We start from the raw sequence: 22,976 nt of genomic DNA, 5'->3' as shown, positions 1-22,976 counted from the left end.
CAGACAGGCTGGTTCCTGGATTCCTTCCTCTCTGATCTCTGTGCTCCCCTCCCACCTTGATGGAACCCAGTGTAATTTCTCAGATGTTTGATCGGTGTGCAGTGTCAGTGTCCATTACCCCTTCTATTTCTTCTCATGTGTACAGCGGTACACAGGAGCTGCTTCTAGTCCAGTTTCTTGGTTGGCCCCACCCTTCCAAAGGTTTATAGGGTTATAATATGCAGTGCTGTTGATAGTAGGTGGAAATGAGCACTTTACACATATGCTTTGGGGAATTTAAGTGGCTATAATACCAGTAACAGCAATTTGGCAATATTTATTAAAGCTTCAAAGTTTCATTCCCTTTCTCCCTTCTGCACATCCATTTTAGACAGTAACGAATGCACATGAGCACAAAATCTTGTACAGGGATATTAGAGTCTGTAATGGTCCAGATTAAATACAACCTAAATGCTCAGCAATAAGGGAAAGGTTTACTCCATCACAGTACAGTCCTACTTAGGAATACTAGAAAATGGGTAAAAAGAGTGACATAGATACACATATGCTGAGATGGAAAGAATTTAAGACGTATTGTTAAGTAAAAAGAAACAAAGTATAAAACAATATGCATAGTATAATAACAATGTAGGGAGGAACCTCACAAAGCAAAATTTCTGTATGTGAAGCAGGATAGACTTCAAATTTATAAAAGCTCAGACATTGAGAAGAGGAGTATTGGAGTTAGAGGTTAATGAGGGTTCTTGATTTATATGTGTTACTTGCAGTTTTGTGTAAGAAATTACTTGAGTACCTTTGTTTTTGTTTGTTTGTTTGTTTGTTTGAAATGGAGTCTCGCTCTGTCACCCAGGCTGGAGTGCAGTGGCGCCATCTCAGCTCACTGCAACCTCCACCCCCAGGGTTCAAGGGATTCTTTTGCCTCAGCCTCCCAAATAGCTGGGATTACAGGTGCCCACCACCACGCTTGGTTAATTTTTGTATTTTTAGTAGAGACGGGGTTTCACCATCTTGGCCAGGCTGATCTTGAACTCCTGACTTCATGATCCACCCGCCTTGGCCTCCCAAAGTGCTGGGATTACAGGCGTGAGCCACTGCACCCAGCCGAGTACCTTTGTTTTTAAAAGATAAAAAAGTCATTAAAGGCTTGTCAACAAATAGAGCCAAGGTAGTTAGCTAAAATATGTTTTAAAAGATTTGCGGTGTCGAAAAATCCAATCAAAATATTTAAATACTCAAAATATTTAAATAATCAAAATATTAAAATAAATTAAAAAGCTAGGAAAGTGTCATGATGCACAAAAAATTAACAATATCTGCAAAGCAATTACTAATACTCATTTTGATCATTTCTTTGTTTCGGCTGATTCATCTCCAATTGTGCTATGCTCTGTGTCAGTTCTTTTATAAAGATTAAGTCATTTAAGCTTCATGAAAGTCTTGTCAGTATTTGCTATAAGACTTATTTTATAGACAATAAAACAATCAGAGAAGCCGTGTGAGGTTAAGGAATGAAGTTGTGAATTCAGGCCCACCTGTATGAATTCAGAGCCCACATTCTTTCTACTAGTGTCCATCACATTGCTATCTTTATTTTCTTGATAAAACATAAAGTACAACTTACTGTGTGGAAGTCATAAGACTTTTCTCCGAAGAGCCTGTTAGCAGTTTTAAGCAAGTACTGAGTACCAGCTCTGTTAATTTCAGCAAGAAGTGACTGAAAACCTCGGTGAATAGCTCCATCTTCACCTCCAATTTTACTAAAAGAGAGTGCCTGAAATTTTTAAAAACAAATAAAATTTTCAGTATTCCCTGACTTCAAAAATAGGCACAATGCTAAATTCAACATTAAGAGATTTATAGATCCTTACTAGAGCATAAAAGATGATTAATCTAATTTATATGATTTGGCTATGTCTCCCCCCAAAATCTCATCTTGAATTATAATCCCCATAATCCTCACATGTTAAGGGTGAGACCAGGTGGAGGTAATTGGTCATGGGGGCAGTTTCCTCCATGCTGTTCTCATGATAGTGAGTGAGTCTCTCAAGAGCTGATGGTTTTATAAGTATCAGGCATTTCCCCAGCTTGCACTCACTCCATCCTGCTACCCTGTGAAGAAGGTGCCTCCTTCTCCTTTGCCTTCTGCCATGATTGTAGGTTTCCTGAGGCCTCCCCAGCAATGTGGAACTGTGAGTTAATTAAAACTCTTTCCTTTATAAATTACCCAATCTCAGGTATTGCTTTATAGCAGTATGAGAATGCACTATTACACTAATTAAAGATAGAAAGTGGGTTGACATCCACCCATTCTCCCTACCTATAGCTCTTCTTAAGCTTCCCTATAATCACTTCCTATGTAAAATCAATATTATCTAAATATTGGTATGACTAGATATGCCTTTTGCAAACCCTAACAAAATGATTCAGGTTACTTAAACACTCACTGTTTGTGGTACTTTGTCTAAAAACACAGCTGCCAAACATGTGTTCTGTCTCTGCATACACATGGTGCTCCTGACACCAAAAGATGGAGTCTCCCTCCCCTTTGTTAGGATCTGGGATGGCCCCATGACTTACTTTTAACAACAGAATGCAGATGTAGCTCTGTTCTAAGCCTAGACCTTAAAAAGCCTGGCAGCTTCCACTTTGACTCTCTTATAACGCAGCTACCATGATGTAAGGATGCACAAGCTTCCCTAAGGAAAGGCCATGTGGAAGGGCTCTGGAGGAATGAAAAGACTTGCTTGTAGGGTACTCCCGACCCCAGCCACCAAGTAGCACCAAGGCCCAGATATGTGAGACCTTCTTGGACCTTCTAGACCAGCATTACTGATAAATTAGTAGCATTTATTTTTGTCTTGAAGTGGCTCTAGGTACCTGAGACATCTGGGCTGCAGTGTTTCCCTTCGCTCCCATGAAGACCATGGCCAAGGCTGACGACATGCTCATGGGTGAAAAAAATATGTTGTTTGAGTTGTTTTCCCCTAGCTTTTTCAAAAGGTTTAATGCAAAGGTGCCATTTGCTTCTGATAGAGCGTCCATGACAGTGAGCCTGAAACAATGGGTTTAAAAACAATTTTACATCAATATGGGCTTACTATGTATTGCATTTTCACTTTATTAAGAGAGTGGATACTTTTCCTCAGTGAACAAATAGGTACACATACAAAAACTAAACTGGGGCTTTTGATGCGTAATTTCATTTAATCTGTACAACCGGATGGGGTCGGTGCAGCGAATATTTGCATTTTAGAAGCAAATAAATGGAGTCTTCGCCGTGTCGGTATCTTGCCTCTGAGGATACCCAGCTACAAACAGCAACGCAAGGATTAGCAACCAGGTCTGTGGTTGCTGAGGAACGCTGTAGATCTAGGGTTCCTCTTAATCTCTTTATCACCATGGTACAAGGTTGTTTTGTTTTTTTTTTTTGTTTTTTTTTTTTTTTTTTTGTTTTTTTGTTTTTTTTTTTAGAAAGCAGAAAGCAAGTTAAAGCTCTCTTTTTAAAACATGAAATTCATAAGTACAAAAACTATTAATTTCCAGCACTGGTAAAATAGGTATTCCTTCCTGTACTCTACAACTGATTATGTAAATATTTTCAGAGTGTAATTTAGAATTACATTTTAAAAAAGGAAGGAAGGAAGAGAGGGAAGGAGGAAGGATAGAAAAAAGAAAATGCCAAGAAAATATTTATACATTCAGAATAAAAAAATTCATTTCAAAGAATTTCACTGAAAGTAAAACTCACATGTACTGATAAGAAACATTTTGCAGAAAGATGACTAGTGAAGCACTTCATATGCTACAGAGATAATCTTTAAATGGCCAACAATAGAGAACCAGTTAGATTCTGTCATATCTGTGATTGAATATAAATGAAGATTAATGTTAAGTGTAAATTAGAAATAAAGTTACATATAATTCACAAATAGACTGGAAAGAAATACTGAATATCGAATACTTCTGGGCAATGGGTAATTTTGATGTTAGTTATGTTCTCCTGTTTTTTTGCATTTTCTGCAATGTGTGTATATTCTTTTTAGTGTGATTTAGTCAGATTTGCTCTTTATGAAATTAATGAACTGGCACTTAGTTGTAAAGTCAAATAATTCTAGGAGAGACATTATACAAATCAACAGGCACCTTCCCATTCCTCCCAACTTCCTAGAAGCAATCAATCACAAGTCAGCTTGCTCTTTCTCCTGGCATTTACCTCCATGTTTAGCTATAATAGGTGTATACTACTGTTTTTGACCTAACAATTTTAGACATCATCTATTGCCTTCCTAATTTATGGAATTACATCCCTTACTTCAGTCACTGCACTTCACCTCCTCTATCCAAGTGTTTGCTTTAGTGCAATTAAATACTATTCATAGCCAAGCCAAGTAGTGAACAATTAATCCATTCCTCTTCTCACATAACTCTGTTTTTCCTTACGTTAATATTTCTTCTACCTCACCTTCTTTGGCTTTCTTTTATATATAGCAAATTTGTCCCCAAGTGTTCCACCAGTCAAACCTTTTCAGTAATTTCTTCATATGCTCAACCACATATGAATAATCTCAGTCCCACTGCTCGTCTCCCACAGTCTCTCATCCTGCTGGTGTGCAGGTTTCTTTAATCTGTAGGATTTTCATTCCCAAAGCAGAATTTTCATAAGCAGAGAACAACTTTCCCTACTATTATACTTTAGTTAGTGGCCAACTTATTGTTTGTCAATTTGGTAAACATCAACTTTTACTTTAAACTTTAAAGCACACTACTAACACAGCAAATAAAATATTTTTAAACTTTTAAGCATTGAGTACAAAGATTTGTAATCAACGCTTAAAAGTTTAAAAATAAAATAAAAGCTTTTCTAGGGCCATACCAGTGACAAAACTGAGATAGATATTCCATTTTGGTTTCTAAATACATTATGATGTAAATTACATTAGTATTTAAATACATTACATACCTTTCTTTTCTAAACATTCTTGCATTCAGAGGCTGTCTGCTGGGCTGTAATTGTACTACCCTTCTCTTTCATAATTCCAATGTGTTGCATCCATTGCTATTGATCACTCACATTGCTGACTATTCCTTTCTAAACTCACTTCTCTTTAGTGTGCAGCATCCCTGTCTCATCTAAGACAGCCCTTTGCCAATGTCCTTTGTTTTGAACCCCAATGCCTTTTCTGCTTTATTGTTTATTCCTTTGTTTGGCTAGAACAATAGTTTTCTAAGACAGAATACATAAATTTTGATTTATTGCATATCTGAAAATATTTATATTCTACTATTAGATACTATTGATTGTTTGGCTGGGACCAAATATGAATGTTACTTTTCACATCAGTCTTATAAATCACAACAGGGAGGAGACAGCTCTGGGTCACATTCCTGTCATCAGACACAATTAGACCCCAGAAGCAAGAGGACCCTCACCTGACCCAGTTTCCCCCTAGCATCTAAGTACGCCTGACAGCATCTGAATATTAGTTTTCTATAAGTTCTGTTTTCCAAGCTTAGTTTTGTTTTTATTATTATACTTTAAGTTCTAGGGTACATGTGCACAACGTGCAGGTTTGTTACATATGTATACATGTGCCATGTTGGTGTGCTGCACCCATTAACTCATCATTTACATTAGGTATATCTCCTAATGCTATCCTTCCCCCTTCCCCCTCCCCCCACCCCACAACAGGCCCCGGTGTGTGATGTTCCCCTTCCTGTGTCCAAGTGTTCTCATTGTTCAATTCCCACCTATGAGTGAGAACATGTGGTATTTGGTTTTTTGTCCTTGATTCTCACCAAACTTGGTTTTAAAGGGTAGTGGGAGGAGAAAAGGAAGTAACTTAAGTGGCAATATGATCTGCTACAACAAAATTAAAATATGATTAAAAGGCCCCCACCATCTTACTTTAAGGACAATGAATTTTGAAATATTTTATCCCGTCAGTGAATTTAATAAAAACAAGATCTGGAATGTCCCTCACGATGATCTTTGCAGGCCTGCACACTCTCAAAAGTGCTGTGGTGTTGGCCAAACTCAGGGGGCCAGAGAGGGCTGTGAAACCCGTGCGCTCATTCTCGGAAAAGGCGCTGGGGTAGGCGCAGGGTCCAGGCTGCCTTTGGGACCCACCTCTCGAGGGTCTTCGGTACTATCAGAAATTCCCAACGCACTGCTCTCTGCGGCATCACCTATGGCCAAGGGGCCCTGAGCTATGGCACCAACATTCTGCGACGCCCCCATCCCACAGGTGGCCCATCTCCTGGACCCTGGAGGTGCGCGCTCCCAGCGTCCCGCGGTCCTAGGGTCCTAGTGTTCTGAGGCATCACAGCTCCCTCCCACCCCAAAGAGTACTTCACCAGAGAGGATCGCAGGGCGTCATTCTCCGCACCCCGGCTTCCCAGCTCCTGCGTGCTGAGCTGAGCTGAGCCTGGAGGCTCATCCCCCAGCTCCACGCGATCTCCCCCGACACCCGCCCTGACCACACCAGGATCCACAGGGGTCGCAGCCAGGCGCAGCCACGCCCCTGCCCTCGGGGAGGCCCCGGCCCGAGACCAAGTGAAAGAGGGGAGCCCTGGGACGGAGCTCAGGGAACTTTGCCAGGTTCAGCTTTCCCGGGCTCCTACCGTTTCCTGGGCGCGGGACCGGATAACCCGATGCCTGCTTGTGGGAGCCGCTCCCAAAGCTAGACACGTACCGCCGTTGTGGGCACCGTTGCCCAGGAGCGAGGGGAGGCCGGTGGTAGTGACGGGAATAGAGGCGTCTGGGCGGCGCGGAGTATCAGATCCTAGTGAGTGGGGAGGCGGGCGCAGTCGGGACCCGAGCAGGCACCACCCAGCAGGCGCGTGGGGAGGAGGGCAGGGCGGGTCCCGCAGGCGGAGGGGATTTCCTGGTGTGCAGGAAGCGGCAGCTCGCTGCGCAGAAAAAAGCCCCTACTCTCCGGGAGCTTTCAATCAAGAAGTGATAATCCACCCCGCACCCCACCCCGAGTTAAGGTGTCTTTGTAGTGAACTGTGAATCATAACTTCAGGGACCAGAAGAATGCCAATTCCTGGTACATAGATGTAAGGTGCACACTGCCTTACAGAAATTTAAAATGAACCATCTATGTAGGGGTCTTGTGATAAGAATTAGACTTTGGGGCATAGACTTTGGGGCATTAGATAAGAATTAGACTTTGGGGATTTGACAAATTATAGAAATTACTGTGAAACCTTATTTCCCATTTTGGAGCAGTCATGGGGAACAGAAAGGTTTCAGGTGACTGGGGGTGGGGAGAGGGCTAGCCAGATTTTTATTATTTATTTATTATTTATTTTTATTAATAGATAATAGCTGACATCGTTTTAGGGTGCATAATTTAATACATTCATATAATTCGTAAATATGAAATCAGTGTTATTGGGGCTTCCAACATCTTAAATATTTGTCTTTATGCAGAAACATTCAAATTACTCTCTTCTAGTTATTTTGAAATATAAAATAGATATATTATAAATACATATATGTAATATACAATAAATATACAAAATACAATATTTTGAAATTGTAAACTATTTTCACTCTACTGATCTGTTAGACACTAGGTCTTAGCTTCTATGAAATTGTATATTTGTACCCATTAATCAATCTCTCTTCAACACTCCGTTCCCTCTACCCTTCCTCACCTCTGGAAAGCTTCAGTCTGCTTCCTATCTTCATGAGATCCACTTTTTCAGCTCCCACCTATAAGCGAGAACATGCAGTATTTGTCTTTCCGTACTTGGGTTATTAACACTTAACCTTATGACCTCTAGTTCCATCTATGTTGTTACAAATAATAGAATTTCATTTCATTCTTTTCTATGCTGAATAATATTCCATTGCGTATATATATCACATTTTCTTTATCCATTCATCCATTGATGGGCGCTTAGGTTGGTTCCATATTTTCTCTATTGTGAATAGTGCTGCAATAAACATGGAAGCATGGGAGTGCAGATATCCCTCAATACAGTGATATCCTTTCTTTTAGATCTATACCCAGCAGTGGAATTGATGGTAATATGACAACTCTATTTTTAGGATTTTGCAAAACCTCCATAGAGTTTTCTATAGCGGCTGTACTAATAGACATTCCCACTAAGAGGGTTTCCATTTCTCTACATTCTCACTCCCCAGCATTTCATTATTTTATTATTCCTTTTTGTTTGTTTTCTTTCTTCTTCTTCTTCTTTTTTTTTTCTTTCTTTTTTTTTTACAGTTTTGCTCTTGTTGCTCGGGTTGGAGTGCAGTGGCGTGATCTCAGCTCACTGCAACCTCCACCTTCCAGGTTCAAGTGATTCTCCTGCCTCAGCCTCCCAAGTAGCTGGGATTACAGGCATGTGCCACCACGCCTGGCTAATTTTGTATGTCTATTAGAGACAGGGTTTCACCATGTTGGTCAGGCTGGTATTTAACTCCTGACCTCAGGTGATCCACCCACCTTGGCCTCCTAAAGTGCTGGATTACAGGTGTGGGCCACCACGCCTGCCTCTGGTCATTTTCATACAAGTCATTTTAACTGGAATGAGATGATAGCTCATTGTGGTTTTAATCTGCATTTCTCTGATGATTAGTGATGTTGAACACTTTTTCATATACCCATTGGCTATTTGTATGTCTTCTTTTGAGAAATCTGTTCAGATCTTTTGCCCATTTTTTAAATCAAATTTTTTTTTTTTTGGCTGTTAAATTGTTTGAGATCCTTATATATTCTGCTTATTAATCCCTTGTCAGATGGATAGTTTGGAAAAATGTTCTCCCACTCTGTGCGTTATCTCTTCCTTTTGTTGATTGTTTATTTTGCTATGCAGAAGCTTTTTAGCTTGTTGTAATCCCAATTGTCTATTTTTGTTTTGGTTTTCTGTGCTTTTGAGCCCTTGCACATAAAAAAAAAAAAATACTTTGCCTAGACCAATGTCCTGGAGCATTTCCTCAGTGTTTTCTTCTAGTAGTTTCATAGTGTCAGGTCATAGATTAAAGTCTTTCATTCATTTTGATTTGTTTGTTGTATATATCGAGAGATAGGAGTCTAGTTTCATTCTTCTGACAATGGTTATCCAGTTTTCAGAGCACCATTCATTGAGGACTGTATTTTCCCCATTTTATGTTCCTGGCATCTTTGTCAAAAATGAGTTTGCTGCAAATGTGTGTATTTATATCTGGGTTCTCTACTGTGCTCAATTGGTCTATGTGTTTTTATGCTGGACTATACTGATTTGCTTAGTATAGCTTTGTAGTATATTTTGAAATCAGGTAGTTTGATGCCTCCAGCTTTGTTTTCTTTGCTCAGGATTGCTTTGGCTATTTGGGGTCTTCTGTGGTTCCCCACAAATTGTGGGATTGTTTTTTCTATTTCTATGAAGAATAACATTGGTATTTTGATAGGGATTGCACTGAATCAGTAAATTGCTTTTGGGTGGTAATTTTAACAACATTAATTCTTCCAATCCATGATGTTGAAGAGTATGAATATCTTTCTAGTTTTTCTGAGTCCTCTTCAATTTTTTTCATGAATGTTTTATAGTTTATCTTGTAGAAATCTTTTACATCTTTGGTTAAATTGATTATCAGGTGTCTCATATTTTATATTTTTTGTAGCTATTGTAAGTGGTATTTCATTCTTGGTTTCTTTTTCTGATTTTTCACTGTTGTTGTATAAAAATCTTACTGATTTTTGTAAGCCAATTTTGTATCCTCCAGCTTCACTGCTTCATTGATCAGTTTTAACAGATATTTGGCGGAGTCTTTAGGTTTTTCCAAGATTATGTCATGTGCAAACAAAGCTAATTTGAGTTTTTCCTTTTCAGTTTGGCTGGCTTTATACTTCTTTCTCTTGCCTAATTGCTCTGGCCAGGACTTCCAGTAAGGTATTAAATAAAGTGGGTGAAATTAGGCATCCTTGTCTTGTTGCAGATCTTATTGAAATGTTTTCAATTTTTCCCCATTCAGTATGATATTAATTGTGGATTTGTCATCTATAGCCTTTATTATTTTGAGGTATATTTGTTCTATACCCAGTTTATTGAGGGCTTCTATCATAAAGGGACGTAGAATTATATGAAGTACTTTTTTAGCATCTATTGAAATAATCATATAGTTTTTGTTTTTGGCTCTGTTAATGAGCTGTATTGCATGTATTGATTCATGCACATTCAACCGTCTTTGCATACCCGGGATGAATCTCACTGAAGAAAGCTTTCCCAGAACTTTCCAGTTTGGTAATTCTACTTCAAAAAATCCCCAGTTAAATCTTAGGAAATGGAATTGGGCAGCAATAATTTATAAAGCTATCCAGGTGATTTCAGTGTGGAATCCTAAAAGTAACTGTTCCCAAGAACATCTCCTCAGTAGTCTTGATGCAGGATTCACCCACATCTTTTCTCCATGATTCTGAAAAGCCCTCTCTGTAGTAGCTAAAGACTCACATTTGAACTGTGCCCAAACTTTCCTGCTCTTACAATTGGAAAATGCCAATATCACTTCCCAGTTGTGTACCAATTACTCCTTGTTGTTCAGATCTAGCTCCAGACTTTGGGCCCCACTTCATTCATCCACTCCTTTTTCTCCTTGACCAGCTCAACAAGTTAAAATATGATAAATACTTTTACCTTATTCCCACTGCCTAGTTGTTTCAAAGTTGTTTATTAAGGACATAATTTGGTAATTGAGAGTTTCATTGTAAACACAAGTGTCCCAGGTTGGAAAAATAGTGCATGCAAGTGCAGAGAGGGCTGAGATGGCACCATGATGTTGGATAACTGTGACCATTTCAGGCCTTCAGTGGCACAGACAATTGGAATGAGGTACCACAGAAAAGCCTCTGTTGTGTCCACAGGAGCAGATCATGAAGGGCCATGTCAACTCTAGGGGGAGTTTCTTCATTCCCTGTGGACAATGGGAAATCACTAAAATATTTTAAGCTGAGGAGAAACATAGTCCTATTTGTATTTTACAAAGATTCCTTTGACTGCATCATGGAAGATATTGTAGGAGGCTGCCATTGCATGTAGTGAGGTGTTAGGGGGACACAGCATGGGTGAGAGATGAGGAAAGCTGAAATGAGGCAGAGTCAAGGGAAATGGAGAGGAGGGATTTCTAGGACATAGATTAGGTATCACTTCTTGGGCCATGAAAGGAGGAGGGGGTGGGAAGTATCAAAGATGAATCCAAGAAAGAATGAAACTAATTTTTGTAATAGTGCAATGAAATGTGAAAATGGTCAGTCTTCCTAAGTGAGAAATCTGTCTGCAAATCTATATTTGTGAGGATTAATTGTATTTATTTTCTGAGTATGGACAATTTAAATGCTGGGCCCTAAAGGGGAACCCATCCCTCTAGGTAACTAGAGCCTAATTTCAGACAACCTGAACAGGATCTCCACTCACAAACCCTACTGCCTCCCCCACTAGGGAGGTGACAGGTACCTGTTAAGAAGGTTCTGGACTATATCATTCAGTGTCTCAGAAATTGTGCTCAGCTTCATCTTCTGTCTTCTAGCTTTATACCTAATTTTCATCTCTTCAGTCAGTACTGGGGAGTATCTGCTGGTTCTCAACTCCTGACTCAACCTTAACCTAGTTTTGTCTGACTCCCTTGGCTCCGGACTTTGTGGACCTCAGGAAGGGCACACTCCTAGGTTAGTCTCACGTTGAGCTACCAGCGTCTACAAATTATACTTCCACTTGTCAAGAGGGAACTAGAGTCCAAATGTAGTTGGAACTTCCTAGCATGGTTTGAGATCTCTGTGCTTCTTATTGTTAAATGAACAAATGCTCCATCTTAAAGAGGCTTCTTGGTCTTAAAAATGTTTCCACTCAGTGACCGACCATATTCACCAGCAACAGCCACTCCTTATACACCCTGCTGCACCTTTCAGTTTCCTCATGAGATTTCCAGCAAGCCTTGATGGTTTTGAGGAAGTGGGAGGTAAAAACAAAAAAACAAAAAACCCCACTTGCTTCTGATAATCAAGTCCAGAAACACAGAGAAAAATGTAAGCATTAGAAAGACTCATATTGTGGCTGCTACGTTTACAGAGAAGGATGGTGAAATAGAGGTAGTTTGTGTGATTTGCCAAGAGTCCCATGAGGAATTCATGGAAGAAGTGAGACCAGAGTCTGTGTGGCCACATTCCCAGAGCACTGCCTTTTCTGCCATACTCTGCAGTAATATTATAATATTGTGATAATACAACTGAAGAATGTTCCACATATTCAGTGATATAAGAGAATTTTAATGATAATGAACAAATGTCAACAAAGTTAATCTGATTGTTGATAACACTTAAGGAATGGAGTTTTAACTCTGTAGGAGAAGCTGGGCTAAAAGACTAAATGGAGTCTCCTTGTGTGTGATCTGCGATGCTATTTTGCTGAAGGTAAATTCCTATTATTAACTTGAAATTTATTCTGACTGCATTAACGCCAATTCTTTTGAGCTCAGTGTGCCTATCCAGTTGGGTACATTCTGTTTACTCAGATACATTCTCTTTCCAGTACTCCCATCACTTCTCTCTATTCAAACAATTACAAAACTTCTTGAATATTATTTGGCCAGTCCTTTGAGATAATGAATTACTATATAGGTTCTTCTTCTGTCCCTTTTCATTAATATTCTCCAGCCAAATTACTACTGCTTAGTACCAACACAATCCTAAATTTGATTAGAGTACTGAGACAAGTGGATGTCTAAGTCATTCAGAATACTCTGGCTGTGGTTTAGACACAGTTTGTTTGTCCCCAACAAAACTCATGTTGAACTTTAATCCCTGGTGTATTGGTGTTGGACCCAGTGAGATGTTTTTGCCTTAAGGGAATGGGTATCTCGAAGAAGGCTTGATGTGCTTCTCCTGGTAGTGAGTGAGTTCTCATTCTGGTGAGGCAGAATTAGTTCTCTCAGAATGGATTAGTTCCCCTGAGAATGGGTTGTTATAAAATGAGGTTCATCCTCCTGTTTGGTTTCTCTTTGCACACATCCACATCCCTTTTGACCTTCTTCACCATGTTAAGACACAGCACAGAAGCCCCCACCAGGCACATGCTGGCATCATACTTCTTGAATAGCCTAGAGAACGCTAGGCCAAAAAAGCATCTTTTCTTTATAAAGCACCCACCCTCAGATATTCCTTTATAGTAACATACACACATATTAAGACAATGTTTCTATTAAAATATCTAGAATATTACCAAAACAAAGGCAAGCAATGAAACATAAGTATTGCAGAGCATCTGCTAACCAAGGATATACAGGACCCAGCAGAATTAAATTTGAAAAGCATTACATTAATCAGTATGCCTGGTTTTGTATTTTAATGAACTTATGAGAGAGAAAAATATCTCCTGATATGGCATTGCCTGGCACCTCCCATTAGTGCCATTAGAGCATCTGCTGACCAAGGATATGGAGAACCCAATAGAATTAAATTTGAAAACCATTACATTAGCAGTATGCCTGGTTTTGTATTGTAATGAAGTTATGAAAGAAAAAACATCTCCTGATATGACATTGCCTGGTAACTGCCATTAGTGCCTCGTCAGTGCATCGTCATTCTCTCCATTAATTTCAAGGCTGTTATCAGGAAGTATTAAAGGATAAGGAATTGAATGTCAATTACGAAGAATTCTTTGGCATTTGAATGTGTCTTTTCCTTTCAGGGATTCTTGATTGGTTATACTGCAGATAGGAAAATTGAATGGGGAATAGAATCTCTGATAAATCCCAGCATTTTGGGAGGCCGAGGCGGGCGGATCACGAGGTCAGGAGATAGAGACCATCCTGGCTAACACAGTGAAATCCTGTCTCTACTAAAAATACAAAATATTAGCTGGGCGTGGTGGCAGGCGCCTGTAGTCCCAGCTACTCGGGAGGCTGAGGCAGGAGAATGGCATGAACCCGGGAGGCAGAGCTTGCAGTGAGCCGAGATCGTGCCAGTGCACTCCAGTCTGGGCGACAGCGAGATTCCGTCTCAAAAAAAAAAAAAAAAAAAAAAAAAAAAAAAAAAAGAATATGGCATATCAGTAGAGTGGCCATGGGTGATTTGCCTGAAACTGTGCCAGTTCATACCAGTTGTCTTAGTGTCCTTTCTGGTGCAGCATTCATCTCAGAATTTTCAGTTTTTAATGGAGTAATTTTTCTAATATCTGTATTAACTCAAGCCAGGATGGGATTGGTAGACCAGCACTTTATACTTCAAGCATCTGTCACAGTCTTTTCTGATAGTGTGTGAGAAGCACATTCTGTTACTCCAGCCAGGGTTCACACTGCAAACAGAAACTAACAGTAAAGTGCAAACAAAGCTGCAAACAAAACAAACATCAGTATTTGAACAGGGGAGAGTTTATATAAAGAATTATTAACTAGCAATAGGAGCTTTTTTATTTTTAAAGACTCTAATGGGAGCAGAAATAGAAGATATTAAAGAGAAATTGCTACCTAATGGGTGGGGTGAGTAGAAATGAAAGAACTAAGGGTTTAGAGGGGACATAGGCTACGGACTGATTTGTGTCCCCACAGCGTTATTATGTGAAAGTCCTAAACTCCAACATGATGGTATTTGGAGAAAGGGCCTTTGGGAGATAATTAGGGTAAAATAAAGTCAAGTGGGCGGGGCCCTCAGAATGGGATTAGTGGTTTTATAAGAAGAGGAAGAGAGAGATTGCTCTCTCTGCCATATGAGGACACAGCTAGAAGGCAGCCTTCTACAAGCCAGGAAGACAGCCCTCACCAGAAACCAAATCTGCTGGCACCCTGACCTTGGACTTCCCAGCCTCCAAAACTCTGATAAATATCTGTTGTTTAAACTACTCAGTTTGTGATATTCTATTATACCAACCTGAACAAACTAAAATGACTGAATGCCCCAGGGCTGAGATTCGGAGCTCTTTGGAGCTGTGGCTGCCACAAAAACATGCAGTCTGCAGTGGCAATGAAACTTGCCAGAGGGCCAAAGCTGTTCACAGAAGCCATCTGCCCTTGCTGGAGGGTGTGGGCAGGCAGGGGCTGGTCTGTAGAAGTAAATGCCTAGTAGGGATACACTTGCTAGAAGTTGGGTCTTGACCAAATGCGGAAATAGCCATTGTGTGGAGAAAGCATGGCCTGAGAATGTGGCTACAGATGACCAAGTGGGCTGCTGGCCACTTACACTGAATATGAAATTCTAGGAGGACCAGAATCCAGAAAGAGCATTTCTACTGCTATCTCCTTAGAGTGTCCCTCCAGCTCCCTCTATTGGCAAAGCCTAACACTGGGCTAACCAGTTCAGTTTTTGCTATAAGATCTAGGTTCATTATCACAAAGTAAGTCCACAAAGGTAGGTTGAGAGCTGACAGACAATAAATTGATACCTGGCACAGTAATGAATAGAGTTCCCAGTTGAACTTGTCATTAAATCTGAAAGGCAACTACTGAATCTGTCTCTCTTTTCCTAACCCTTTGCAGAACCCTCCATTTCAAGGACAATATGTAAGAAACTAAGAAAGCATTATATCCTTTGTCAGAAACAACTAGGGACAGTGAACTCCTTTTGGAGGCAACGCTAGCAAGGGTGGGAAAGGAATCTGATGCTTCTTTCACCAATAGCCACTAGATGTGCCAAACAGGTGTGGATGGTCCATGCCTTGACCTGTGAATGTCAGATCAGGGTCAGCTTGTGCAGCAAACCCACTGGACTGGAAGCCTCCCTCTAGTCCTCTGCCCTCTCCATCACCTTCACTGCAGAAGCTGCAGGTCAGGAAAGGAAAGGTCACCTGCCGCATGTAGAAGGGCATCAGCTCCTTTAGGGGTATTTCCTGCAGGCAGAGCCTCTATGCTCTCAGTCCTCAAACCATCCCTGGCTTTGGCCCCCTCCTTTGCAACTGTGGTCCTACAGCCTTTTCTTAGAGAATAGTGATGAGAAAGCCTTAGGGTTCCCACTTATTCACGCGTAGGAAGAAGGAGGGCTCTCAGGACTTCCATCTATGACTCCTGGAGGGGGCAGTAACCCTTGCAGAGTTCGTATAGCCTAGATGAACTTGACCTTAGCTCTCTGTTCCAGGAACCTCATCCCCAGGTCCAGGATGATGTGTTTTTGGTGCTAGATTTCCAAGCCCCACTTTTTAGATAAGAGTGTTACAGACCTAGAGAAACGAGACTTCATGTCAAAGGGAGACAGGTTTCTGGTCCCTGCTCCTCCTGCACTGTGCTGACAGTTGCCCTCTGGTAGGAGCTGAAGTAGCAGTTTGGCCTCTTATACAGAACCCAGTCTTTGGTATGATCAGATATTGGATCCAGGTTCTATCCCCTTGCTAGCTACAAGAACTTGCTCAAACTACTTGACTTCTAATTCTAGATTACTCGTGGGTTTATTATTCCCGTGGATTGAATAAAGTAATCTATTTAAAATACCCAAATGCAAAGCAGCTATCCAGTAAACATCTGTGAATAGGCCTATGGAGAGGTGAGATCTACTGTTTCCTAGAATTAAATTCTAAATGGAATTCATTCTGTGGACACTTACAAGAAACACTGCTCAGCATAATAGAAATGTCTTTTGGTGCGATTTCTTAATAGACATGGAGTTATTATTTGGGAGGCTGGACCTTTCGCTGAAGTGTAGTTGTTTTGATCATCTCATATTCACCTTGTTGGTGAAGGAGGGATCTCCCCCACTAAATAGTAGGAGACAACCAGACACATAGCATGAGACACTGGATAGATGATACTGGCAGCAGTTTATTAGTCACATCTGCTCACAGCCCAAGGAGGGAGGTCACCGCATGCCATGCAGGGTCACAGGAGAGTTGCATTTGGGAAAAGAGTGAACCAGCAGGGGCTGTGGAAGGCAGGCTCTATAGTAACAAGAGGAAGAGGCAATTCCTGGATGCTCCAGATGTGACAGGCTTATTTGAATAAGTTTCCAGGCTGGCAGGAAAGTGAGCCAGGTTAAGACCCAGGTGGGGTACAGCTGACTGGCCGATAGGGGAACTTAGAAGGGCAAGGAGGCTTCCTGCTCAGTGGGTGAACAGGGTGCACATATCTGACAAGAGCAGGGGACTGCATGGCCAGGCCTCTGAGGCCCTAAGTCCGTAGATGTCAAGGCAGCCCATAGATTTCAGGTCTTATAAGACAGAAATAAAATATTGAGTGATAACTCTTCAAAGAGAATTTGATAAACATAACTTTACAAGATCCTCTTGGCCAATATGCTTATTGTTACCTTTTATGTATTGTGATTTACATGGCTAAAGTCTGATTGTATTATAGGTCTATAACAGATCAAACCAGTATCATTAACTTTTGTAATTCACTATTGATATGATCTGAATATACTCATCCCAGGAACGATTTAAAAAACATATTCCCGGCCAAGTGCAGTGGCTCACGCCTGTAATCCCAGCACTTTGGCAGGCTGAGGCAGGCAGATCACAAGGTCAGGAGATCGAGACCAACCTGGCCAACACGGTAAAAACCCTTCTCTACTAAAAATACAAACATCAGCTGGGTGTGGTGGCACGTACCTGTATTCCCAGCTACTCAGGAGGCTAAAGCAGGAGAATTGCTTGAACCCGGGAACCAGAGGTTGCAGTCAGCCGATATTATGCCACTGTACTCCAGGCTGGTGACAGAGTGAGACTCCGTCAAAAAAAAAAAAAAAAAAAAAAAAAAAAAAAAGACACATTCCCACATGGATGGTAGGCAGCTACTCTATTTACACTTCCAGCTCCCAACTACTAACCCACTTAACTGGACTTCTTGCAAGGCTGTGCAAGAAGGCATGCCTTTCCATAACGAACGGGGCGCCAGCCTATTGCTCCTGGCTGTAACACTCAGAAGCTCTCTCCGCAGTGAAAGAATCACAGTAACTGATTATTCCCCACCTAGGATTATTCTTTCCAAGTGCAAGTGTTGGGCAGAGGAGGCAGCAGAATGAGAATGATAAACCCGGCAACCTCTGATACTCCTCCTTTCCTCTCTCAGCCCGCACACAACGTGGATGTTTCCTTGTACTCCTCAGTCCTATTCCCTCCCTGCAGCTAATTCGCCAACTTGGGTCAAAAGGGAAAAGTGAACTAGCTGTGGAATGCAAATGTAAGTGGTGTCAGTGAAATAAGGGGCTGCCCAGGGTTCTGACTGCAAGGGTGTTGATGGAATAAGTCCTTTTTGCTGTCCCCTAGAAAACAGTACCAATCTCCCTCTTCAATCTAACTAATCAGTGTGTTCTCTTCACACTCAACACTGCAATTTCATTTCAAGCCTGTAATACAAATGGCTACAGAAACCTGAGGTGCCTTTCCAAAAATATTTGAAATAAAATAGAAAGACATGTTCTGTATACCCATGAAGCTGTCTCAAACTGTGAATAGAACATTATTTACTCATCTCTGCCTCCTGATAACAATTGTAAATTTTCAGAGAAAGTGAATAGTTGCATGTTTGAACAGGTTTGTGACCTACTGATCCCTATGAATGCAAACTACAAGTAAGGCAGAAACATACAAGAAGTTGGACTGATTTCTCACTGGTCTGAGTTAACTGCTCTCTCATCCTCTGTGCTGGCCTTGGAATTGCTGGTAAAGTTCTAGACTAGAGGTTGCTTGTATGGATTTCTGAGACCTCCTGCCCACATCTTCTACCCATTCTCCATTTCACTCTCTATTCTCTCATTAAAAATGGGTCTATATGTCAATACTATTCAGCAGAGAAGAAAGAAAAGTAGCAACAAAGGAGAGGAAGACAGCTCGTTCCAAGCAGAGTGGTTTGGCTGAATGGTTAGAGGTATCACTGCCGAAGTGACCACAGGATCCTTGGAGAATGTCAACTTCCAACTTTAGAAAACATTTAACCTACAAAAATACACAGAAGGGTTCTGAACAAGGAATTTCAAATTAGGCTCCTAATATCTCATTTTTGACCACTGCAATATTAAAGTCATTTTGGGTTTGCAGGCACACTATGAAGTGTAGAGAAAAAGTAAGTCAGTTAGAGAAAAGAGGACTACATTCAATGACTACTATTTCCTTATGGAGAAGAAAACCGGCGACAGAAGAGAATACCATTGGTTTTGCTGTACTGGATGAAGAAAAGGAAGGGATGGTCTGCACAGAACCTGAGGGAGTAACTGGCACAACATAAAACCCTTTTTGGTGTGGTAGCTGCTGCTGCTTCTGTACCTTCCTCATTGACCTCCACAAAGGACTTGTGCATGACCTTGGACAAGTACAGATCCTTCAAGTCTGCCCTGTCCTGTTCAAAGGCATCGACCATGTCCATACTGCGAAGGACATCCTCCATGTTGTAAGTTTCCTCTAGTTTAAATCTAGGAAGGAAAACTTCCATCTCTCGTTCATGCATGTTGTCTGGCTTTGTCCATTCTATCAATCTCTCATAAGAAAGTTCTTTTTCCACCTAAAATAAGAGAGTGGGAGATTTGAAAATCTAATCAGTGTTGTCCAATGGGACTGTTTTCTACGATATTAACGTGCTCCGGCTGAGTTGCCTAATGTGGTAGCCATGAGCCATATATGGTTACCGAGCACTTGAAATGTGGATAGTGCAATAAAGGCCTGTTTTGTAAATTTAATTTTTTAATGTAAGTGTACATCATCCCAAATGGCTAGTGGCTACTATATTGGACAGCACACATATGGAAGAAAGCACCTTAATGCGAAACCATTCGAGATGACTTTACATTTCAATGCCTTGATTCCTGGATTCAAGACACTTAGTCAAACCTTTTCCTTCATGCGGAAACTTACAACTTAGAGTATATTTGTAGGAGAATGACTGCCCTCTTAAAGTGTGGTGTTCTATCTTAATAAAAGCATGCTGGTATCTCAGACCTATCTTCTCTTTTACTCAAATTTCCTTCCAATGAATCCATCACCGTTTTCTGTTCTTTTAACTTCCAACGTCTTTCGGCCCTTCCTCTGCCTCTGCTGCTGCTGCCTTCATTCAGGCCCTAATTGTGTCTTGTTTAAAATGTCATAGCAGCTTCCTTTCTTATCTCTCCCCATTCTTACTTCTTTCAATTTGTCCGTTGCAGTCGTAAGGATTAGCTTTCAAGAGAAGCAAAATGCTACCCTGCTAAAAGTCTTCACTGACTCTCTAACACCTTGCTACTCAGTGTGCTCCATGGGCCAGCCGTCTCAACATCACCTGGAAGCTTGGTGGAAATGCAGCATCTCAGGCTCCATCCCAGTCCTACTAAACCAGAATCTATATTTTAACAAGATCCTTGGCTGATGTATAGACTCAGAACAGCTCTTCCACATATGACTGCTTTCTGAAGGGAAAACTCACACCTAGTGGGCAAGGCTGGAGTGAAGACTACTAATATTAGTCAATGTCATACTCTGCGCATTGAAACAAATGCCTTACATAGGCAATCTCCTTTATCCTGGAATAACCTTCATAGAGATGTACGGATATCATTTTCCACAGGAAGGAAAAGGCTAAGAGAAAAAAAAGTCAAAATTGTAAAGCAAGATTTTGAGGGCTGACCTGATTTGGCCCCAACCTGAGTCTTTTCTGGAATAAGAGTATTTTCTTTTCTTCTTTTCTTCTTTCTGTCTTTTTTTTTTTTTTTAATTTGACGGAGTCTTGCCCTGTTGCCAGGCTGGAGTGCAGTGGCACGATCTCGGCTCACTGCAACATCCACTTCCTGCGTTCAAGTGATTCCCCTGCCTCAGTCTCCCTAGTAGTTGAGACTACAGGTGCATGTCACGACGCCCAGATACTTTTTGTATTTTTAGTAGAGACAGGGTTTCACCATGTTGGCCAGGATTGTCTCGATCTCTTGACCTCATGATCCACCTGCCTTGGCCTCCCAAAGCCCTGGGATTATAGGCGTGAGCCACCGCGCCTGGTCAAGAATTTTCTAGATTGTGTTCAGCACTTAGAACAACATCCTGCTGGATATAACCATAAAAAGAGAAAAAGGGATGTGACCAAATATGTCAAGAAAACATTGGTAAAACCGAATTTTCAAAGTTTCTCTTTCCCTAAAAGCTTGTGAGAGCATTCACCATGAGAAAATGCATACTTTGGACACTCATTACCATTTTCAAATCAGTGTTTTCATCTGGAAGCATATTCAGCTCCTTTCCAACATAAGAAAGCAGCAGAATTTTGTTTAATATTTCTTTTGCATAGGTCATTTGAAAAGTTGATTTCTTAAACATCATTTGCACAGGATTTTCTTTGGTCTATAAAAGAAACAGGTAAAAATTAACTTGGAACACAACCGTTAATACACTGTACATACATCAACAGAGCTGGCCACTCTCTGCCCTTGGAAACACTTTCTTCCCTCGGTCTCTAGATTTCCACATTGGCCTCTGCCTTTAGCAGCCCTTGATTGTTGCCTCAGTTTCCAAACACTGGGGTGTCCATGGTTCAATCCTTAGTTTACTTTTCTTGGTGGACTTCAAAAGAATCAGAATATATCACTCCAAAATATGCTACTTTCGTTTAAGAATTATTTTGAGGTGAAGGCATTTGAGTTCCTGAAATATGTTATCTGCCTAAAAGCAGAGCCTCCCAAAAGGACTCAGAAGCCCTCACTTGTCATAAATTTGCTTTTTGGGTACAACTTTAATTTTCTCAAAGCTGAGAACTCTGTATACACTCAGCCAGACATTACGACTCGACTATTATATCAGCTATCCATTCTACCCTAAAGGATCCATTTATCTCTTAAAAATGTCATTTCTGTTCGCTAAGTTCCCTTTTCCCCCTCCCTTTCCCATCCTAAATTAGATAAATACACGACCAATTCTAACCACCCATTTGAGTTACGCATAACTGAGGTCTCCCATGTGTATGGGTGACACACAGGTTGATCAATTTCTGTTCGCTTTTCTCTTGTAAATTCTCTTTTGTTACACTATAAGGTCCTAGCCAGTGATCCCAGGAAGATAGAGGAAAAAGACTTTTTTTCTCCCCTATAATTTCATTTAGTCTCTTGAATTGAAATATGAAACCAAATTTGCACCTCTGCCCTGGAACTCACCCCTGTAGTCTAGACTCATCAGTTTTGCTGCCTACGCGACATCTGCACCTGAACATACAACATATAAAAGAAACCTCCAATTTAACATGTAACACTGGGTCCCTCACAATCCATTCCAAATCTGCTCCATCTCTCATCTTCCCTGTCTCAGTTGATGTGGATGCCATCCTGTAGGTAACCTTGACTCCCGTCTTTCTCTCACAACACATATCTGACCCATTATAATTATATCAGCCCCATCTTTAAAATGTAACCAAAATCTAACCCATGCTTCCTTCCTCCACTGCTATCATGCTAGTCCTGGATGGTGCAGTAAACTCCCAAGAGATTGCCCTGTTTCTTTCCTTATCCTCTCCATGATTATTCTCAGCCCAGGAGCCCGAGGGCTACTGTTAAAACACAAGTCACATCATTCCTCCACTGAAAACCCCTCTGACTCAGAGTGAAAGCAAAACTCTTTGAAATGACTTGCAAATAGTACATCAAGATGGTACTCAAAAAGTTTCAGATTGTAGAGCATTTTAGATTTCAAGTTTTCAGATTAGGGACTTGTTCAGATTAGGGACAAATTTTCAGATTAGGGGAGTTGTTTTCCCCTAGCTTTTTCAAAAGGTTTAATGCAAATGTGCCATTTCCTTCCGATAGAGCATCCATGACAGTGAGCCTGAAACAATGGATTTTTAAACAATATTACATTAATATAGATTTACATGTGTATTTACTTTTCACTCTATCTATTACCAGTTAAATGGATACTTGTTTTCATTGAACAAATAGGTACACACACAAAAACTATACGAGCGCTTTTCTTACAAGATGTCATTTAATCCATACAAGCTGATGAGGTAGGTGCTGTGAGTGAATGTCTGCACTTTACAAGCAAAGAAACTGAGCTTTCACTTTTTAAGTCTGTTTCCCCTGAGATCACTCAACTACAAACAGAAGAGCAGGCATTAGAAACCAGGTCTTTGT

At 40.7% G+C, this 22,976-nt stretch overlaps 1 protein-coding gene across 7 annotated transcripts in view; it reads right to left on the bottom strand.

Annotated features, from left to right (window-relative positions):
- The window catches only part of LOC101001159 (serpin B6-like), a 52,389-nt gene that overhangs the window by 25,955 nt on the left and 3,458 nt on the right, over positions 1 to 22,976 (bottom strand). Inside the window, exons 1-4 of one of the 7 annotated variants that reach the window (XM_031658895.1) lie at positions 6,622 to 7,274; positions 3,749 to 3,859; positions 2,878 to 3,052; positions 1,622 to 1,771 (exon numbers count right to left, since the gene is read on the bottom strand). In XM_031658895.1, coding sequence (XP_031514755.1) covers positions 1,622 to 1,771; positions 2,878 to 3,052; positions 3,749 to 3,750 — 327 coding nt within the window. In that variant the 5' untranslated portion in view covers positions 3,751 to 3,859; positions 6,622 to 7,274. Of the gene's footprint in view, positions 1 to 1,621; positions 1,772 to 2,877; positions 3,053 to 3,748; positions 3,860 to 6,621; positions 7,275 to 7,662; positions 7,721 to 22,976 lie in introns of those variants that run through there. The other 6 variants (XM_031658894.1, XM_021930203.2, XM_017951832.3 and 3 more) reach the window with 6 other exon arrangements.

The sequence above is a fragment of the Papio anubis genome, chromosome 19, assembly GCF_008728515.1.
Source record: "Papio anubis isolate 15944 chromosome 19, Panubis1.0, whole genome shotgun sequence".
In the NCBI taxonomy this organism is placed as follows: domain Eukaryota; kingdom Metazoa; phylum Chordata; class Mammalia; order Primates; family Cercopithecidae; genus Papio; species Papio anubis.
Note: the sequence above shows the minus strand (reverse complement) of the source record. Positions and strands in the feature narration are given on the sequence as shown.